The sequence below is a fragment of the Podarcis filfolensis genome (genome assembly GCF_964270895.1).
Source record: "Podarcis filfolensis genome assembly, chromosome: 2".
In the NCBI taxonomy this organism is placed as follows: Eukaryota; Metazoa; Chordata; class Lepidosauria; order Squamata; family Lacertidae; genus Podarcis; species Podarcis filfolensis.
Genome location: NC_139605.1, coordinates 41334130 through 41354417, shown reverse-complemented (window position 1 = coordinate 41354417; position 20288 = coordinate 41334130). Strand labels below are relative to the sequence as shown.

At 46.9% G+C, this 20288-nt stretch overlaps 1 protein-coding gene across 1 annotated transcript in view; it reads left to right on the top strand.

The window, feature by feature from the left end:
• Nucleotides 1-19961, top strand: part of CELSR3 (cadherin EGF LAG seven-pass G-type receptor 3) — an 86337-nt gene extending 66376 nt beyond the window's left edge. The window contains exons 21-36 of the mRNA XM_083602814.1: nt 470-619; nt 1604-1790; nt 1985-2152; nt 2788-2914; nt 3267-3473; nt 3817-3991; nt 4577-4689; nt 5670-5749; nt 6200-6326; nt 7710-7823; nt 8226-8362; nt 9223-9329; nt 10168-10341; nt 10993-11193; nt 12734-13856; nt 14344-19961. Of these exons, the coding sequence (XP_083458940.1) occupies nt 470-619; nt 1604-1790; nt 1985-2152; nt 2788-2914; nt 3267-3473; nt 3817-3991; nt 4577-4689; nt 5670-5749; nt 6200-6326; nt 7710-7823; nt 8226-8362; nt 9223-9329; nt 10168-10341; nt 10993-11193; nt 12734-13856; nt 14344-14371 (3218 nt within the window). The 3' untranslated portion in view covers nt 14372-19961. The remainder of the gene's footprint in view (nt 1-469; nt 620-1603; nt 1791-1984; nt 2153-2787; nt 2915-3266; nt 3474-3816; nt 3992-4576; nt 4690-5669; nt 5750-6199; nt 6327-7709; nt 7824-8225; nt 8363-9222; nt 9330-10167; nt 10342-10992; nt 11194-12733; nt 13857-14343) is intronic.
• The last annotated feature ends 327 nt before the right edge of the window (nt 19962-20288 follow it).

Here is a 20288-nt window from a genome sequence, read left to right as displayed (position 1 = left end):
TGCTAGAATGCCACACCAGTGGGAGGTCAGGTGTGAATGCATTTCTTGGCCTGCCTTACACTGTTCCTTTTAAGTTTTGTGGGCAAGTGTTGGCAAGCCATTGGCTTCGTCCCATGTAGGTGCTTCATGCCTCATGCATGCAGACGTAATACAGGTATGTTTTCTGCAGTTGGGCAGGAAACCTCCCAAAGCAGGCCTTCTCTTACAAACAGATGCCTATGACTACATTGCCCGTGCACATCTATTTACTAGAAACCACTGTGGAAAGTAGCTCTGAGAGCATCAAACATGCTCCACCAGTAAACATAAGCCAGCATATTTGTGCCTTACTTGATCCTTATGCATGATTTTCCATTGAAGCTGGAAGCATCTCTCTGGCCAAGGGGCCCTTTTCATTTCTCATCATTCACTCAGGTAGGCCAACTCATACCTCATATCTGCTCCTCTCTCTCTCTTCCCCTCCATGCAGTGCTCAGCATTGACCGCATGGAGAACCACACCCACTTCAGGAGGCGTTACCCCCGATATCACAGCACCCTCTTCCGTGGCCAGGTCATGTGGGACCCACACACCCACGTCGTGCTTCCCCTCTCAGTCCTTACACCCCACAAAGTGGAAGGTAAGTGACTGAGCTCCACCAGGCCCAGAGCAAGGTAACCAAGAACCCAAGAAGTGATTGCCTCCTTCCCAGCATGCTTCATTCAGGTTGCACTGGGCACCCATTTATGTTCCTTTGGGCAGTGCTGTGGGGAAAGAGCAAAGTGCACACGGATGTCTCATGGCTGGAACCCCCTCGGAGAGCTTCCCGTTCTTCTTTTGGAGCCTTGGAGAAGGACTGTTTAATTTACTTGAAGCATTGTTAGAAGTTTGTGATCAGTTGGCTTTGTAACAGAAGAAGCCCTTTGCTTCTCATGAGAGAAAGGCCCGGGAGAAGTTTCTGGTGGGAAGCAGCACCTTCTGAGCAACAAAAAGACAGCTCTCCTTTGGGACAGGGGCAAACCTTTAGCCCATGGGCTTATCTTGGCCCACCAGGGATTCCAGTTTGGCCCATGTTGCCGTTTTTGTGAAACCACACCTTGTTAATCAGATTACCTCCGCTCAATGGGTGGATGATATTGGCAGATGGGAGGGTTTGATGGTCAATGCCTGAAGAAAGCAGACTTGAACCCTCTGCCCATCAGGTGATTGGTTGGGGGGTTTCAATGCTGCTTGGTCACTATCACCCCGTGCCTACCCCGCTGATTGACTTTGACAAGTGGTCAGGACCACCCACCAGTCAATCACTTGGTGTCACTATGATGTCAGATGATTGACAGGTGTGTGATCTCGCCCACCTGTCAAGAATTCACTCCTGGGGTTAGAGGGAGATAAATATCTGGCCTGCTGAGCCAAATAGGTGCCCTACCCCTGTGTTGAAGGGGGAGGAATTTCCTTCTGCTTCAAAGGATTGGCCCGTTGGGCTCAATGGGCTCAGCTCAGTCAAAGTATAAGAACTTGAGAGATGATACCACCACAATGCTAGGCACCTCTCTCCTCTTCTGTCCTGCCTCAAAATGGTGCACAGCAGAAATACCATTGGTTCCTTCCTGTTCTGCCTTCCCAGCTCCAGCTCCCAGCACAGCAGCACTGACACTGGTAAACAGTGAAACCAATGACACTGTGGAAACCTCCCCTCCCAAGCACTTCCTCCCAGAACCAGAGCCTGCTGTAACCATCCTCATCCTCATAATTTACCGTACTCTAGGAGGACTTCTTCCTGCCCGCTACCAGGTGGATCGGCGCAATCTCAGGTACCACTCATTGCTTACTCCTCTTCTGGGCTCTTTGCTACCATCTCAAGTCCTACGACTCCGACTTGAATGGACCATAAACAGTTTGTCGAGGATTGGTCAGCAATAGCCCACTCTCCCGTTGCGTGGACCAGTCTGGGCGCAGTGGTGTTGCCAGGTGGCATCAAGTAACAAGCTGCCTTTGTTCTTTGCAGGCTGCCCAAAAACCCTGTTATGAACTCCCCCATAGTGAGCGTGTCTGTCTTCAGCAACCACACTTTCCTCCAGAGCACTTTGGCGACCCCGTTAGTGCTAGAATTCCGCCTGCTGGAGACAGCCAACCGCAGCAAGCCCCTCTGTGTCCAGTGGAATCACTCCAGCCAGTAAGTTGCTTTGCTGCCTCTTTCCCAGGGAGCCATCCTTCGCTTCCTTTTTTACTTTGAGGCCCTATTCATTTGAAATGCTTCTAAGCCACCCTTTGCCCAATGGATTCCATGATGGGCATAAAAATTCCATGATGGGCATAAAAATTATTCAAAGCATAAATACAATTAGCGGTCTTCAAGTAAATAATTGTGCATGTGGAACAACTTCTGCTTTCACAGTTAGGCGTTCCTCCCCCTGCACATACCCTGCGCCATCCCCAAATCTGCTCCAGAACATTGGGGGGAACCCCTAGAACAGATTTAGGGTGTGTGTGCAGGGAAGAGGTGGGGGTAGATTCCATGGCACAAAAAGAAATCCTTGCATTGATGGACTGTTCACCTCAGTCTGCTGAATTCCATTCACAGGCACCCTCCATAGTAACTTAAAGATATAGGGTGATAGCTATTGTTAGTTATACTCAGAGAAAATGCATTAAAATCAATGGACCTGAGTCTGACCCGAAAAGGTCGATGATTCAAGCATAATTCATAGATCCTCAGTGAGTATCCTCATGCCTGCCTCTAAAAGAAAATGTCACCTTGAAGACTCTTTCCTTTGAGGCCTCTCTTTTTGGATTTCTTTGTGACTGCAGGATTGAGCCCACTGGCTTCTGGACAGCACGGGACTGTGATCTTGTTTATCGAAACGCCACGCATGTTCGCTGCCATTGCTCCCAGTTTGGCACTTTTGGGGTCCTGATGGACAGCTCCCACCGAGAGGTAATTCTGATGACAAGGTCACAGCAAGACCTAGAAAGTGATAAGTGAGGTGCGATCAGAGAGGCCAGGGATAAAAAGCAAAACAGTGGGCCTTGATATCGCTAAAGACCAAACTAGATGTGTCAGAGACAGCCATGTTTGTTTACTCATGTGCACTGTATAAAGCAGGGAATGAGTGGGAGGTCTAATTTCCAGGAGTGGCTGGCAAGGAAACACCATGGAGCCACAAGAGTGTTGTTGGCATTTAGTAAACCATGGTTAATAAACCATGGCTTGGTGTTAACATGCCCATCAGGTTACTGTGTGCTTCCTTCTCTAACTTTCTCCTTTTGCCTTTGGTTTCTCCTTGCAGCAACTGGAAGGTGACCTGGAGACTTTGGCCATTGTGACCTATTCCTTGGTGTCCCTCTCCCTTCTGTTCTTGCTGCTGGCCTTCTCCTTCCTGATATGCCTGAAAGGTCTCAAGTCCAACACGCGGGGAATCCACTGCAACATCTCGGTCACCCTCTTCTTCTCTGAGCTGCTCTTCCTCTTGGGTATCAACCGCACTGAAAACCAGGTGAGAGGAGGAGGAGCAAGAGGCAAGTCCTAGGTTCAGCATGTTTGGAGGCTTAGAGCTATGTGTGCCACACGGTCTGCACCCCCCAACTAAGACTGCTGCTCTTAGTCTAGGACACTGTCCCACTGCCAGTACTGAAATAAGATTCAGCTGCCAAACCTGTCAGCTGCTGCATATGGAATTTTGGAGGAGGCATCTTGTGCTTTGCCTTAGGCCACAAAATGTCTTGGGCTCCTGAAGCAATAGAGGGAAATGTTGTACAATATTAGTTTCAGATCAGTGGCAAGCTACTCACGCTATTTTAGAGGATGCCTTTGAATTGTGGTGCTCTTGCTTGTTTCAGTTCTTCTGCACTGTGATTGCCATCTTGCTGCACTACTTCTTCCTCTCGACTTTTGCGTGGCTTTTTGTGCAAGGCCTCCACATCTACCGCATGCAGACGGAGGCCCGCAACATCAACTATGGAGCAATGAGGTTCTACTACGCCATTGGCTGGGGCGTCCCTGCCATCATCACTGGTAAGTGCAGATGTGCTTAGGAAGTGAGGGTTTCCTTTTCCCTCTCTCGCTCTCTGCCTCTAGAAAGAAATGTATCCTGCCAATTGACATGCAGAATGTGCTTAGTTTGGAACAAACCTACAGTAGAGCTTCGAACTGTGCCTTTTCTGCGATGCCATGTGACCAAGACGTTATGCATAAGCTGCAGGCATTGCAGTCTTTATCGCCCCAGTTCCCACAGCCGTTGCTCAGCTGAAATGCTGTGGGTAACTGCTTGTGTCAGTCATAAGCCTATGTCTCTGGGGAGCCAAGACTTCAGGTCTTCTTTTGTGTGGCTAGTCAGCAGCAAGACTCACAGATCAGAGGCTCTCAAACTTTGTCATAGAAATGAGCCTCCTGGGGTATAAAAGCCTTTTCAAAAGCAAGACCACTGGAGAGTTCTGTTTGTAGCATTCCTGCTCATGATTGCATCAGAAGCTGAGTAGATCAAAGGAGAACCGGAGGAAGCAGGTTTACATTGACCTACAAGGATGTGGAAAGTATATTGACTAGGAATGTAGAACATAATACATTGTTCGGCTGACCTTCTTCCTTCCTTTTGGACAGGATTATCTGTTGGCTTAGATCCAGAGGGCTTTGGGAATCCAGATTTCTGCTGGATTTCCATCCATGATAAACTGATCTGGAGTTTTGCAGGGCCCATTGCCGTTGTCATTGTGGTAAGCACGTCTCACATTTCTTCAGTCTCTTTGCCAGGATGCTGTAGCCTTTCCATTTCCTCGCTCAGCATATTTGGTCCCCGTTCTGCTGTACCTCTGCTTCCTTTTCCTGTCATTAATGTTTAGTGTTGCACTTATTTTTCTTCTCTCTCCTCTCCCCCTGCCCCCCCCCAGTTTGGCCCTTCATTCTTATTTTATCATTTCTGTCCAGTCTCTAGAAATATGTGACATAATACAAGTGAATAAAATAATGCACAGCATGGAGAAAGTGGACAAAGAAGAGTTCTCTCTCTATAAAAAGACTAGAACTTGCGAACATTCAATAAAGCTGAATGTTGGATGATTCAGACAAAAGAAAGTAGTTCTTCCCAGAGTGCATAGTTAAAGCATGGAATTGGCTCTCGCAGGAGGCAGTAATGGCTACCAACTTGGATGGCTTTAAAAGAGGATTAGACAGATTCATGGAGGATAAGGCTATCACTGGTACCAGCTGTTGCTCCAGTGTAAGAGGCAATATACTTCTGCATTCCAGTTGCTGGAAACCTCAGGAGAGGAGAGTGCTCTGGCGCTCAAGTCCTTCTTGCAAGTTTCTTGTGGGCATCTGTTTGGGGATGCTGGACACAGATGGGCTCCTGGCCTGATCCAGCTCAACTTTCATGTACTTTTCCACACTTTATGACTCTGGGGGCTTGTGAGCCTTTAAGCATTGTGACCCCATCCTTGGCGATCTTCTCATCTTTTGCCCTGTCCCATGAATCGGAAGAGGAGTCGGAAGAGGGGAGACAAAGCTTTTCTTTTGCAGAGTCCAGTGAAGCCGGCTGTGCAATGCACACCAAATACAGCATCCTCAAAGACAGTGTGGGCAGTGTTGACAAGCAAGAGCATGAAAGTGAGGAAGGGTGGGATATAGACAATAAATATAAAACAAAACAGAGTTTTCCACTTGAGTGCCTGTTCCTAACTAGCCAGTCTGCTTCCAGATGAATGGGGTGATGTTTCTGCTGGTTGCAAAGATGCTGTGCTCACCAGGCCAGAAGGAAGCCAAGAAGAAATCGGTTCTGTGAGTATTAACTTATCACAATGATCTGCTCAGACAGAAACGTGCTCTGTAGTGCCTGAGCATCACTTTTCCATTCCCCGTAAGTGTCCTTCCACTTTTCTGTCACTCTGCCTTGAGATGCTCTCCTTCTAAATGTCATCTGGATTGTCTGCCTCCTCCACAACTGAAGTTGCTTGAGGCAGAAGTGGTGAGTTTTGTCAGTACTCAGCTAGTATTGGCCGCTGTCACTTGTTTTGTGAGTTAGGGAAACACCCTGCACCCTCAGCACTAAAGAGTTGCCCTCTTGGGAGCCTGTTCCCAGAACATTTTATGGGTGTGGCTGGATTGTGTAGAAATGGGTTTGTGACTCTCCTTAGTGTCTCTTGCCCTGCAGCTCAACCACAGGTTCTAACCTCTGTGTCTGTCCTTCTGGATGGCTCTTTCTCTCTGTCTCTCTCTATCTCTCTCCAGTATGACGCTGCGAAGCTCCTTCGTTCTGCTTCTAGTTATTAGCACTGCTTGGCTCTTTGGCCTCTTGGCTGTCAACAACAGTGTCCTGGCTTTCCACTACCTCTACACTGTCCTCTGCAGCCTTCAGGTAACTCTCTGCACTAGGATAAGGATGGTCAGGCAGGGATCAGGATATGGTGGAGCAGACAAAGAGGATAGTGGCTTCTGGTGGGAGCAATCCTGCAGAACATAACTAATTCTCACCAGTTCCCCCAAATGAACCACATGTGGTTTGGGAGTCATAAGTCTACACCTTCTTCACTCACAAATATCTCTGGATCAAGTCACATGTGCCAATCTGGTGTGATTGCTCCATTACATTACGCTTGAGGGTGTGCAGATCTAAATAAATTGCAAACGCAACTGGCACATTTGTTGTAAATTGCACATGCTTTGTAAGTATCGATATATCAGCCAGTAAGTGTGTGGTGATTAACATACCAAGCAATGCATGATGGCAGCCCTTCCAGTCCAGAAGCAAGACATTTTGTGTTTTAATATGAACCTACCTAATTCACATTTCCCAAAACAATGCATGCTGTTTCCAAATTTTGCCATGGATTTCTCCAACCAAAATACATGGTACAAAATGCACGTGAGGAATTTTCCTTAAAACACATTGCAAACTGAAAATGCGGCAAACTGAATTTAAGACTGGAGGGAATGCAAAATTGACCAGATTTGCACATCCCTATTTTCAAGTACATACATTAAAACTTTTACAGAAGGCATTTGCATGAAAAAAATTAAATAGGAAGCAAGGAATTATGGTAATGAGTGAAACATATAGAGGGGGAGCAGAAATTAGTCTACCACCACCCTAGAATTCACTTGCTAAGATTCTTGCGAAATATTACTTAAAGGCAAATTAAATATCTTGTGACTTTGCAGACATTTTGAGATATCCGGTGGTGGCTGTACATATGCTTATTTCAGTACTTCTGATTTGCTGTAGTCTTGTTAGATCTCTATACTCACAGAGCTTCCTGTAGTTTATGTGTAGATTCATATTTGCCTGCTTCTATGTAGAGTTTTCCTATCCTTGAGCTCACATAGAGACTAATTGCTCCCTCTAGCGGAAAGCTAATGTAGTCATTCTGGTAATTAGATCTTTAACACTCAGCATTTATGTAGTAGTGGTTTTGTGCATGTTCTGTAACAAAGAGGAAGAATTTGGATTGCCATATGCCATGCAAGACAGGACAAGTGGATGGTGCGCACCCCACTTTCCTGGTCCATCTTCAGTGACTCATAAATGGCATTTGCGGCTCAGATTCAGTAACTGCACATAGGCCATTGGCAGAGCATATGTGCTCCATACAGAAGATTCCTCTTCAGCCCCTGGCATCTCCAGGTATAGCTGCCTGAAATCTGGAGAGCTGCTTCTAGTCAGAATGCCAATGGCCTGACACAGCGTAACACCAATTTCTAGGTTTCAGATTCACAGCCCCTCTTCCCTACCCCCCCACAGGGCTTGGCAGTACTGATTCTGTTCTGTGTGCTGAACAAGGAGGTACAGGAAGCCTGGAAACTAGCCTGCCTTGGCAAGAAGGGTCAGGGCGAGGAATCCACCAGAAGCGGTCAGGTGGGAGCTGCGTTTGATCTTACTTGTTGGGTTAAGGGAGATGGGAGGATAACTTGCTCCATCCAAAGCCTAGGATACTGTCCTCTCCTGAAAGAGACCTTAACACTTTGATCAAAAAGTGCAGGAGGACTGCCTTGTAGTCACCTGGCCTATCCCAGGCATGCATCCTTGAAGGGGTTCAGGCCTTCCTCCTACTGCCCGCGTTACTTCTAAAAGAAATAGTCCTTTTAGTGTATCCGGGGCAAGGGGAGCCTTTTCCTTTTCCAAGGGGAGTCTGAAGAACTGGAATCCAGAACTGAACCACTCTTGGGCAGGCCAGTTTTGACAGGTTGGCATGGAAGCGCCTCAGGCATCTTCCTAGAGAGGCTACTCTGTGTTCCCCCCCCCACTCTCCCACTCCAGGGTCCCAATGCCTACAACAACACGGCGCTCTTTGAGGAAAGCGGCCTCATCCGTATCACCCTGGGAGCCTCCACCATCTCTTCTGTCAGCAGTGTGCGCTCAGCTCGGACCCATTCCAGCCAGCAGGGATACCTCAGGTGAGCAGCAGCAGGAGGGATGAGTCTCTGTGCTGCCCACCCTCAGCACCACTTGAGAACATACAGCTATAGGCACTTGCGTGCTGAGAAGGGTAGCCTTTCCGCTGGAGACTAAACAGCCCCTGGGACTTAATTGCAGTTCCTCTGCTTGCGAAGCTGGGTATGAAAGCAAATGAAATGGCAATGCAGATCGGAATGGTTCTTTCCCTCTCGTCCCTCAAAATGACACCCCTCACCTCCACATTTCTCTCTTGATGCAGGACAGAGATTCCCAGAAGAACAGAGATGATGATGATGATGATGATGATGATGATGATGATGATGATGATAATAATAATAATAATAATAATAATAATAACAACAACAACAACAATAATTTTTTAAAAACCAGCAACAGAGCTCATGGAATATACTTGTACCATGGTCCGGATTCAACTAATTCCTGCATTGCACGGGGTTGGACTAGATGAGCCTCGGGGTCCCTTCCAACTCTACAGTTCTATGATTCTTAATCAGTTCTGCTAGCAGAAGCTAGTGCAAAGAATCCCACTAGCCCAATGGCGCTTTCCCCAATTTTCCTCCCTGCTACACAAGGATTTGCTCTGAAGCATTGAGAGAACTCCCAGAACAGCACATGGGACGAGGAGAAAGGAGATTGTTCCATCAGCCATGCGGAAATGCTTGCGTTGACAGAACAATCTCCTTAGCACTATGTTGAATTCCACCCTATGATAGGTGTCCATGGACTAGGCCTGTCTAACAAACCTTTTTACCACTGTACACTTCCCAGTGTTGATTTCTGACCTCTCACTTGAAGAGACAGACAAGAGTTCTGAGTATTTCTCTCTTACGAGTTTCAGAGAGAACATGATGGCGCATCAAGGCTCTGCTCTGGATAACAACTTGCTCAACCATGCTGGTCCAACAGACCTTGACATAGCAATGTTTCATCGTGACGCAGGGCCAGGTAAGGCCAAAATCCAGGTGGCATGCTTCTGATGGGGAAGTCTGTGGCTGTCAAAGATGAAGGGGTGTCTCCAGATCCCAAATTAAAAAGAAATCTTCTAATGCTGTATGCCATCTTGACACATCTTTATATATACTGAGCACTGACCTGTCCTGCAACAAGGGCAAGTGACTAAGTAAGCAGACTTTTCTAGGGAAGGGAAGAAGTAGCAAGTTCCCTCCCCTCCAGGGTTTTTCCTAAGCAATCTGAGACTGCACCTGTGCAAAATTAACTTCTCCTCTGATCTTTTCATGCCTCTTCTGGTTCTGGGTGACCAGTGGGTGGGATCTTGTCACAGCAGGAGGGGGAGACACTTGTGACTCTTCACCAGCCTGCCTCATCTCTGCCTCTTAGCTTCCCTCTTCTCCTGCCTCAGCTTCTGCCTCTGATCCTGACACAGACTCTCCCAGCTCACACAGCCCTGTTGTCCCTTCAGCTTCCAATACCTCCTCCTCCTAGTCTTCTCCCTCTGACCTCTCATCATTGTCCCACCACCACTCCCTGGACTCTGAGCCTTCTTCCCTTTGGGGTTCCTCAGCTGGTTCTTCCCACAATTCCTCTGCATCCAACCAGTCCCTGACAGTGGGAACCACCATTCTAATGTTTTGTCCTTTAGAGGCTTTGAACCAGTGACATGGTATGTGCTGCTAGACCAACCCATTGTTCCAGTTTGGCAGAGTTCATAACTTCAGCTTGCTCAGGAGAGGGCAGTTTATGTACTGGAAAGCTCTTAGCCATCACTTGGAAAGCTGTTCCCTCAACCCCACCTTCTTCACATGTGTTACATATCTCCCTGCAGATCAAGACTCTGACTCGGACAGCGACCTCTCTCTTGACGAAGAGCGCAGCCTCTCGATTCCATCATCAGAGAGCGAGGAAAACGTGCATCTCCGCGGCAGGTTCCAGCGCCAGTTCAAAAGGGCAGCACACAGCGAGAGGCTCCTCACCAACCCTTCCAACACCACACCCAAAGGCAAGTGCTGCTGGGCAGAGAAACACCTTGATTCTCAGGCCAAGCTGGGCAACAAGCTCTGAGCTGTGCACTGTGTAACATGTCAGGGCCCATTACAAAACATGGAACGCACATCTTAAGACAGGATTGTAAATCTTGTGGTCTCTTGGACTCCATTTCCCATAATACACAGCCCACATGGCCCAGTGGTCAAGGATTTGCCTGTGGGTAGCTCCTCTTAAGATTAAGGAGCCTGCATTTCACTGCGAAGAAGAAAAATAATTGTGCATGTGAATTAAACTAAATACTTAATTGCTGTCTTAGTCTTCTTGCATGATCTCTTCCAACTCATGCAGGCACTCTGAGATCTCTGCAAACATCCCAAAGGGGGCGTTACCTGATGGTCTGTATATTACCTTCAGTACAGGTGTCATCCAGGCACTTGTTATTTCTCTGCCCCCAGAGCTGCACAGCATGCAGTGGATGCTACACAGTGGGGAGTTGGCCATGTGCCACATCCCTAGTAGTTTTGCATCATCCACTGCAAAGGATGGAAGACTTAACCAATTCTTCCTCACAGCACGTAGTCAAATACCCTGGCGAATTCTCACATTAATCTGCTGAGATGCATTTTGTCAGCCTTGTAATATACCAGCCATGTCCTCCCTCTAGATGTAGATGGCAATGACCTGATGTCCTATTGGCCAGCGCTGGGCGAATGCGAAGTTCACCCCTGCTCCCTCCAGAAATGGGGCTCTGAGCGGAAACTTGGGTTCGATGCCAGTAAGGACGCTGCCAATAACAACCAGCCGGACCTGGCCTTGACCAGTGGCGATGAGAACTCCCTCACCCAGACCCAGAGGCAGCGGAAAGGTAGGAAAAATGGAACTGCAGCCTGTGTGCTGTAGTGGCAAGCAGGGCCAGTGTGGGAGAGCCATGTGGCCCAGGCCTCAACCTCAAAGGGGGCTTCCCATTCAGATGCTTGTTGATTCTTTTGACTTTTTATAAGCCTCACAGCTGCTTTTATGAGTAGTGGATCAAATTGTGTCACACTCACTCAGCTTAGAGCTATTATTATTAATTCCACCCCACCCCCTGTGATTGTTTCATTGTCTTTTATTATTATGCTATGTCAATTCTGTTTTTAATATTGTACACCGCCCTGAGATCTTCGGATAAAGGGTAGTATATAAATTGAATTAATTATCATCATCTGTGAAATTCCACAAAAGTGTGGTTTCCCTCAGTAATGAGTGCATTTGCACAGAAATAGGCTAGAAAAGAATTTGTTAAAGCTCCTTGTCTCCTTTTTCTTTTATTTCTTTTGTCCAGGGAGGGGGAGCACCTTGAATTGTTTTCATGTGTCATAATTTTATTGTCGCTGCCTTTATTATGGCTCAGAAGCTCAGAAGGAAGTGACCCAGGCCTACATGGGCCTCTAAGATGGCCTAGTGGCAAATCCCCACTCATCCATGATGCTTGCTGGGTAGCTTGGGGTCCAGGGAAAGTCAGGGGCATAGTGTAGTGTTAGAACACATGCTTTGAATGAGAAAGATCCCTGGCATCTCCAGAAATGGCTGGGGAAAACTCCTGTCTCAAACAGAGAGAGCTACTACTGGTCAGTATAGGAGGGGATCCTGAGATAAATGGGCCAGTGTTCTGACTTGGTATAAGCAAACCCCTGTGTTGCAATACAGAATAATCTGCTCAAATGCAACCGCAACACATGGCTAATAAATTTAGTAAATGTATTATTATCAGTGGTTAGTATGTCATCCACTGACCTTCCTTATTTTTCACGTAAGAGGATTTATATACTGCTTAATGATCAAAGCCACAAAGCAGTTTACATAAAATATACATTTGAAATACCAGCAAACACAAGATGTTAAAAACAAGATGGCCTAGATTTTAAATAAAATAGCCAATTTAAATATATACCTAATGAAATACAATTGCATGTTATAACACATGCCAAATGAACACGTCTGGGGTAGCATTAAAAAAGGGTTTTGGCATATGCCAAAAATACAGAAAAGGTGCCTCCGTGGACATGGATTTCCAGAGTGTAGGTTCTGCCATAATGAAGGATAGAATCCTTCCAACATTGTGTATCACTTGTAAAATGCTAGTTCCACAGATTGAAGTGGTTGAGTGGACATACAAAGGATAAGGTAAGCAGAAACAGAAGGAAGAAACCATAAAGAGAGACACAGGAGGAGGGATATTGACAGAGAAGAGTAAATGTAGGACAAGGAAACTTTCTCTTATCAACAGAAATGCAAAAGTGACCTGCTATTAGGAAACAGGATAGAGTAAGATGACTATAGATAGGATGGGCATTGCCAGTGGGAAGCTCTACCTGGGAGAGAGTCTCATCCTTCTCACCTTCTGCTCTGCTTGCATTGTGTAGGTATCCTGAAGAATCGGCTCCAGTACCCTCCGACTTTGCAAGGCCTGCCCTCCGTGGGCAGGATGGCCAACGACCTTTCCTGGTACAAAACCTCCACCTTGGGCCACCGGGCCGTCCCTGCCGCTTCTTACGGCAGGATCTATTCGGGGGCAGGCAGCCTCTCTCAGCCCGCGAGCCGCTACTCTTCCCGGGAGCAGCTGGACATGCTGATGAGGAGGCAGATGTCCAGAGAGCAGCTGAGCCGCAACATCTCCGGCGAGTGTCTCGAAGCGGTTGCCAGCAGGCACGGCTCTCGAGAGCGTTTGGACACCATCCTGAACAGGCCTGGGTCAAGGGAGCACCTAGACACGATCCTCAGCCGCCACGGGTCCAGAGAGCACCTTGCAAGCATACCCAGCAGGCATGGGTCTCAAGAAAATGTAGCAGAAGCAGCTTCTGGACACGATCAAAGAGATCATGGGAACACCCTACCCAGGAGGCAGGGATCTAGAGACCATCTAGATACTTTGCCCTGTAGATTTGGGTCAAGAGAACCGCTAGACTGTGGGGGAGCAGTCAGGGAGTTCTCTAGGGAATGGCTAAACACTATGCCGAACAGGCAAGCCTCGAGAGATCGGACGGACACACTGCCAAGTCGAGACCCTTCTCGAGAACAGCTGGATCTGCTTTCCAGGAAGCAGCCTCTGAGGGAGCAGCTGGCAACTGCTAGGCAGACGTCGAGAGAGCAGCTGGACTTTTTATCCAGAAGATCTAATTCCAGAGAGCATCTGGACATAGTGCCTGGCAGGCAGGCTTCTCGGGAAAACCTGGAGCCTCTTTCCAGACAGCAGCCTTCCAGGGAAAACCTTGAACTCCTCTCCAGGAGGCTCCCTTCTAGAGAAAATCTAGAAGCCATCCCCAGCCGCCACCCCTCCACAGAGCAATTAGATATCCTTTCTTCCATCCTAGCATCTTTTAACTCCTCTGTCCTGTCCTCTGTGCAATCCTCCAGCACGCCCTCAGGCCCACAGACCACACCCACGCCTTCCGTGGCCCAGACTTCCTCGACACCCTCCATGCCGTGCCCTTCACCACCTCGCTCTGCAACATCCCACAGTATTTCCGAGCTCTCGCCAGACTCAGAGTAAGTGGCTTCCTTTCTGAGGGGGCATTTCCCCCCTCCTTGGTCCAATTCATGTAGCCTGTGACCTATCAAGTAAGGTGGGTGAAGTTAGAAATGTGGATCTCTTTGTTGAAGAGAAAACAGCTGAGCGAGAGAAAATCTTGATTCAGGGGTGGAGAAGGTATTCGCATGTCAGGAAGGGTTGTGATTTTCTTGCCCTGAACTAGGTGCTTGGGATTCACCACCACTCAGTGTGGCCTAAAAGCCCCATCAGTTGCAGGACTGAGCTGAAAATTCTCGCTGGAGAACTTTTGGCTGAAAATTGGGAAGCAGTCAGGAAGTTGGGAAATTGTGAAGAATTGCTGGCATAATCTGGGGAGGGGGCCACATTTCCTTAAACTCATATATGCAGTTCGTTCTGAACAGAGATGTTCTGTTTTTAGGCGCCTTAAGAAAGGAATGTCCATCTTAATTATATCTTTCCTTTCTTCCTATCCCCCCTGCAAAGAATAACAAGAAGTGAAGGTCATTCCTGAGGGGTCCAGCTGCTGTGAGAACAAAGGAAGAAGCAGGAATGGTTGCTGGGGCCAGGCACTTCCAGCAGAGGATTGGGAATCCCTCAGGGCACCTACCACGGAAGGACTGAGGCTGACTGGGGGCCCAGATCAACCACGTGCAGAACTCGTGGGCCGAGAGTCAGGCAAGACCTGGCTGTGGAAGAAAGGTGTCTTTGAAGGGGGGGTACCTCTGTGCCACACTGGCCACTCTCCCTGCTCCGAGGGAATGAGGTGGGGAAGTTAACACACCATGAGCAAATCATATAAACAAAAACAACAACAACCCAGACCAATTGAAATCTTCCTTTCTGATACATTTCTATACTCTGTGCAACCGTGAAAGGGTGGGAGGGTCCGGGAAGGGGTTTTTTATACATTTTTGTAACTTTGTAATCAGAGAGAAGAGAAATTTCTATGGTTATTTTTACGGTCCTGCTGTTTCCGTTGCCGTGATGCTGATCTCATTTGTCTTTGGCAGTGATAACGTCCGAACTGTGGCATGATGCTATGCAGGCCTCTTCTCCAAGTGAGGGCTCCTCAGAGGGCCTTGCAGGGTAGGAAAAATGGAGCGACAGATCATTTGAAGGCCCTCTTCAGACTGCCCTTTAGGCAGGCCCCTGCCTGACATCCTCACGGTGGCAGCACTAAGTGGCGGCCATCTTGCTGGGGAAGGGGCAGGCCCAAACACCCCCCCCCACTGGCCCAAGCTGTCAGTCCCATGATTGGACCCTTGAATGCGCCAAAATTCCCACATTCCCTTAGCCAGGAGCTTTCGTGGAGCTCTTGTGAATGCTTCCCCATGTGGGCACAGCTTTACTGCTTCAATTTAGAGGCCTCGCATATATTTTATATGCTCTTCCATACACGGCCTCCGTCCTCTTCTCAGACATTTTTGCAGCCAGAGTGGGTATTGGGAACGATCCATCCTGTGAGGCTGGGCTGACAGTGAAGAGATGGAAGAATCTGAGCCCTCTAAGGTGCCTCTTCCTAAACTTAGCCTTGATCCAGCCGTGGCGCACATGAGAAACTTGCGTTTCTCTTCCTCTTTCTCATTCATTTTCTTCCTTCATGACAAGGGCATTAACCATGGTGCTTCGCTGTCAGCCTACCTTCTCCTACCAATTTCCTATTCCTTGGGCCCTGAGTGTGAATGTCATGGTATACAGTGTTTAGGACACAACTTCGAAAACAGGGTGGCTTGTTTTTTCCCCCGTGGGGCTCTTACATTTAACAGCAGCAGGAATTTAGCAGGTCAGGATCTACCCCTGACTACAGCCACCTGCTGAATTTTTTTGGCATCACACACACAGCATTGAAAAATTCAGAATGATATGTTTAAAAAACAAAAGTTCAGAAGTCCTGCCTGGGGTTTGTGGGGGCGGGAAATGGGCAACCTTCACTAAAAGCTGAAAGAGAGATTGGAGAATTCTCCAAAGCATCCCATTTTGAATGGGACCCCCGCCCTGAGGTTTCAAAAGAAATCCTTTGTGGAAAACTTATTTCCTTCCACCCAACCTCTGCATGTTCCCTCTCATCAAATGAAGAAGAAAGCATTGTGAGGATTCCAGACATTCCATTAATGTGATGCTGATCTCATTCATCTTGGCAGTGATTGGCCTAAACTGACAGGATGCTCTTCTGCATTATTTTCAAAACCTTGTTTTTAAAGGGTCCTTCAATAGTTTCCCCACCCGTGGAATAACATTATTTTATATTTGTGGTATGCTATACCACTGATGTAATCCACATGTGGTGAGGTTATTGATTACTCAGGAAGTATCTATGTCAATCTGAGGCTTATCCCATAGTGCCAGCCTTCCCCAATTCCCATCAGTATCAGTACCATGGTCGCCAATGGTCAGGGACAATGGGAGCCCAAAACATCTGGAGGGCACCAGGTTGGAGAAGGGTACCAGAGTGGCACCCCAAGCTTACGCAGAAGTGGCACCTGACTTGCTTCCACCATCTCTCCATACCTTTCATGCTGCTGCTCAGGTCTGCCACTGACTCCTGGCATTCATAAGCAAGTGCTAATCTTCCAGGAGTTCTCTCTGTAATTCTGCAGTTTGGATACTGATACGGATCTAGAAAACCTACGAATATGAGCTATAGACCACAACCGAATTAAACAAGGGAGGAAATCCTTCATTCATCGTTTTCAGTTAGCAGTTCATGTCCTGGTGTGCATATATACAAAACAACACAAATATGTTCTCTAGGTAGAAACTAGTGAAATCCAGTTGTGATTTATGGTGCAATCCTATATATGTTATGGCGCAATCCTATACATGTTATGGTGCAATCCTATTGTTTGCATGGAAATGTCCCACTATTTTTATGGAGTTTACTCTCTAGTGAGTAAGTATGCATAAGGACTGTAGCCCTAAGTCTCATTACAGTAGTACCAAAGCATTTTAACTGTACACTTTCGCCTCACTTATTCCAGAATTAGTCAATAGCTTTGACTTGCTCATTTTTTCACAGTACAGTACATGATTTCTTACTCCCTGGACTGTAAGCATTTCTCTCTTGTCTTGAAATGAAGTAAACATTTACATCATTGTATGTAGTTGTACATGGACACACACACACACACACACACACACACCTCCAGCTCTAAACCAAATGCATTTCCAGGTGCTTTTGTTTTTAACAAATTATAGCTCTCAATGGCCTTAAAAGATTCAGAAAAGCTGCTTTGCTGTCAAAAGCCATCCTTTCTATCCAGGCATTAGAAGAAACGGCCCTCATCACTGCACTCGTGCTTATTTAAATTGAAATAGAAATGCAAAATGCACACAAACACACACAAAGCAACAACCTGTAATTCTAATTTGCTTTTCACACTTTATTCCACTCTTCCTTTGGGGTGCCCATATACTCATTTCTTCTTTGTCCTAGGAGTGTGGCAGTCTAGTCAACTCTCAAGGGCACCCAGTTAATTTTGGGGCCTCGGTGCACAACTGTTTGTTTTCTTTTTAACCACACTTTTTTAAAAGCAATAGTGGGGTACCACTAGTGGTGTTTAACTCCGCTTAGGACTGTTCGCCTCTCCAGATTACCCTTTCATTGTGCATTCATGATGATTTGCGCTCATGATGGTGTCAGGGCAGTTATACACAATCCCTGCCAGTGCTTTTGCTCCTGCAAAAGTTCCAGGGTAGACAAACAAGTTGGTGTGTGTCCCATAAGCTTCCTGCTGAAATCCTGTGAATTTTCACTCCACAAATGGGCTGAGGTGGAGAAGTGCCCCACTTTTATTGCGCCAGAGTGGAAGAGTGCCTTTCCAGACAGCAATAATGTGGTGACACTGAGGAAATGTCGCAGAACAACCAATAAAACCCTTGCCCTCGCCCAGATCAGAGAGTAGGACCTGAATGTTCATAAGGGCAAGTGATACAGTCCCTTGGTGGCAATGCGTTCTCTCAGAACCATCACCAAGAATTGCCTGTTTGAAAGCAGAACCGTCCATTAAAATCTCCAAGTTAGGGAGAAGGCAGCCTCTTCCCAGATATGTTAAATTCATTTTCTTCCAATTACAGGGATAATTTGAGAAGGTTGCGTCCAAATAACACCCTACACACACACACGCGCGCACACACACTGAGGAGTGTACCACATATCTGTCTGAATGTTTAAATTTCTAGCTCTGGTGGCCGAGAGGATTGTGCTTATAAGAGAAGCAACTGGTCTTTTGGTGCTATATAAGATCTACTTCCAATCTCAGGCTTCCCTTTCATGTTGATGTCTCTTAACTCACTTTCAGCAGCGACAATGCTCCGTTTACTGCCTTATTACCACAGAATGCTACAGCTTAATGTTAAACAAAACTGACTTAATGTTTACACTGGGGGACTTTTTTTCTGTGATGGTCCAAGGTGGGTGGCAGCTGGCTTGTGGCCGCCCCTTCCACTCGCTCAGGCCAGACGCCTTTTGATTGGTCTAATTGTGACTAAGAAAAAGGAATGGGGTTTTTCTTTTTTAATGATTCTCAAATACATTCCACAGTCTGTTACCCTGGGAGGGAAAGGGCTCCCGTTAGCCTTCTGGCCTTTCCCACTTGTTGCCTGAGCAAAGGTGGGATTGCTCCAGCTTTTGCTCAGAGCTGCCTTTATCCTCCCATGTAGAAATGGAGGAAACCATTATGTGCCAAGCCAAGAGGCAGGTGGCAATCTACCTCTGCTGCCAAGCAGAGGGCACAGTTATCACTGACCCTTGCAAAGGCAGAAGATGGGGGATTGGGCCCAGAAAAAAAAAATATTAAGCAGAACTTACTTGTTTATAAGAATCAAGCTAGGAAGAAACGAGGCTGAGAAGCAAGCAAAGACCCAGGCATGCTTTTGTGCAAATATGTAAAAGAAATGAAATGCAACTTCTTTCTCATGTAAAAGTGCAGATCATTCCAGACGTGCTGAATGCAAAAGTCCTTTGTGTACTCATCATCCCTGAATGTGACCTGTTGGGCTCCATTAAAGAGCTTGTTTACACTGGGTTTTTTTCAGTCTGTGTATGTATATATAGCCAAACCAGGATCCAGATTTTCTCTTTGTTCCACTGATCTCAAGAAAGAATGTCTCCTACTTTCTTTGGATGCTGTTTGTACTTTCTACCCTCTTTATAATTCAATTGATGTCTGCAATGTTTATTGATCATCAAAAAGAAAAGAAAAGTAAGCTAGTTGGTGGGTTGGTGGAATACTGGAGATTCTGTTTTCATTTTAAACTGATTTATATTGGAACCAGGCTTTTCTCTCTCTTCGGGAAGGGCTTGATTGGGTGAGTGGCTATGTTTTCTTGTGGGTTCGATTCAATATCTAGAAGAGGCCATGCCATCAAAGGAAAGCCCTCATCTCTCTCTCTCACACACACACATAACTGCATCAGTACAGATCTTTCTTACAAGGAGGCTTCCATTTTCAGAACCTCCACTTCTACTTCCCAGCATGTTGAACATGGTTTTGTCTTGGAGGGGTGCGAGGCCATCAAACCCACCAAAGCTGTGTGCAGATTGTCCTGGTCTACCAGGGCACTCCTTTAACAACACCGACCCTGTTTGTTAGTTTGAGGAAGAAAGCAGATGGGTCATGTTCAGAGGCGCTACTTCTGCCCAAGAGGTTTGCATGCCTCTTTGTGGGTAAGGAAAGGATCCACCGAACTCATCAAATGCTTCGCAGAGATGTGTGCCAAAAAGAATGACACTGAGCTATAGGCAAAAGTGTCAGCCTCTCTCATGCCTTCCTAGTTGTTTGCTGTGTTGCTGCTGACAGCTGGCACTCTTATCACTGCCTTGAAGAGCTCAGAATGTTTCTGGGAGGAGGCATTCCCCATCCCCGTCTCTTTCCTGGGAGATGAAGTTGCCGTGCGAATCTGCAGAGCGGTTCTTTGATTGTACATGTGGTGGCCTAGGCTCTGGAGAGCATCTGTTTTGGTTGGTTAATTCTATTTTTCGTCTTTCCCTCCCCCTCTCCAGTTTGTTGGCAAGGGGCAGAGAGAGGTCTGTGGACGTCCTCCCCAGCCATGTAAAATTGTACCATGAAAGCAACAGATTTGGAAATAAAAGATAAAACACAGTGTGGCTCCCTCGTTTTGTGCCTGTCTGCTTCTTACTGCTTCATTCATGGAAAAAAGTATGGCAGAAATGCTTATATGATGATGAGCCATGCTGAAGTTCTAGGGTTTTTGAAAGTTTCATGATGAGGATGAGGAAATTAAAAGACTGGTCCTCTCCACTGGATAAAATGGTACCCCGCTGAACAAGACAAGGGAGCTTATGGCCCTCCAGATGTCATTGGACTCCAGCACCCATCAGTCCCCACTAGCGTGATCAATGGTCCACAGTGATGGGAATTGTAGTCCAGCAACACCAGAAGGGCTTCTAGTTAACCGCCCTGGTAAAC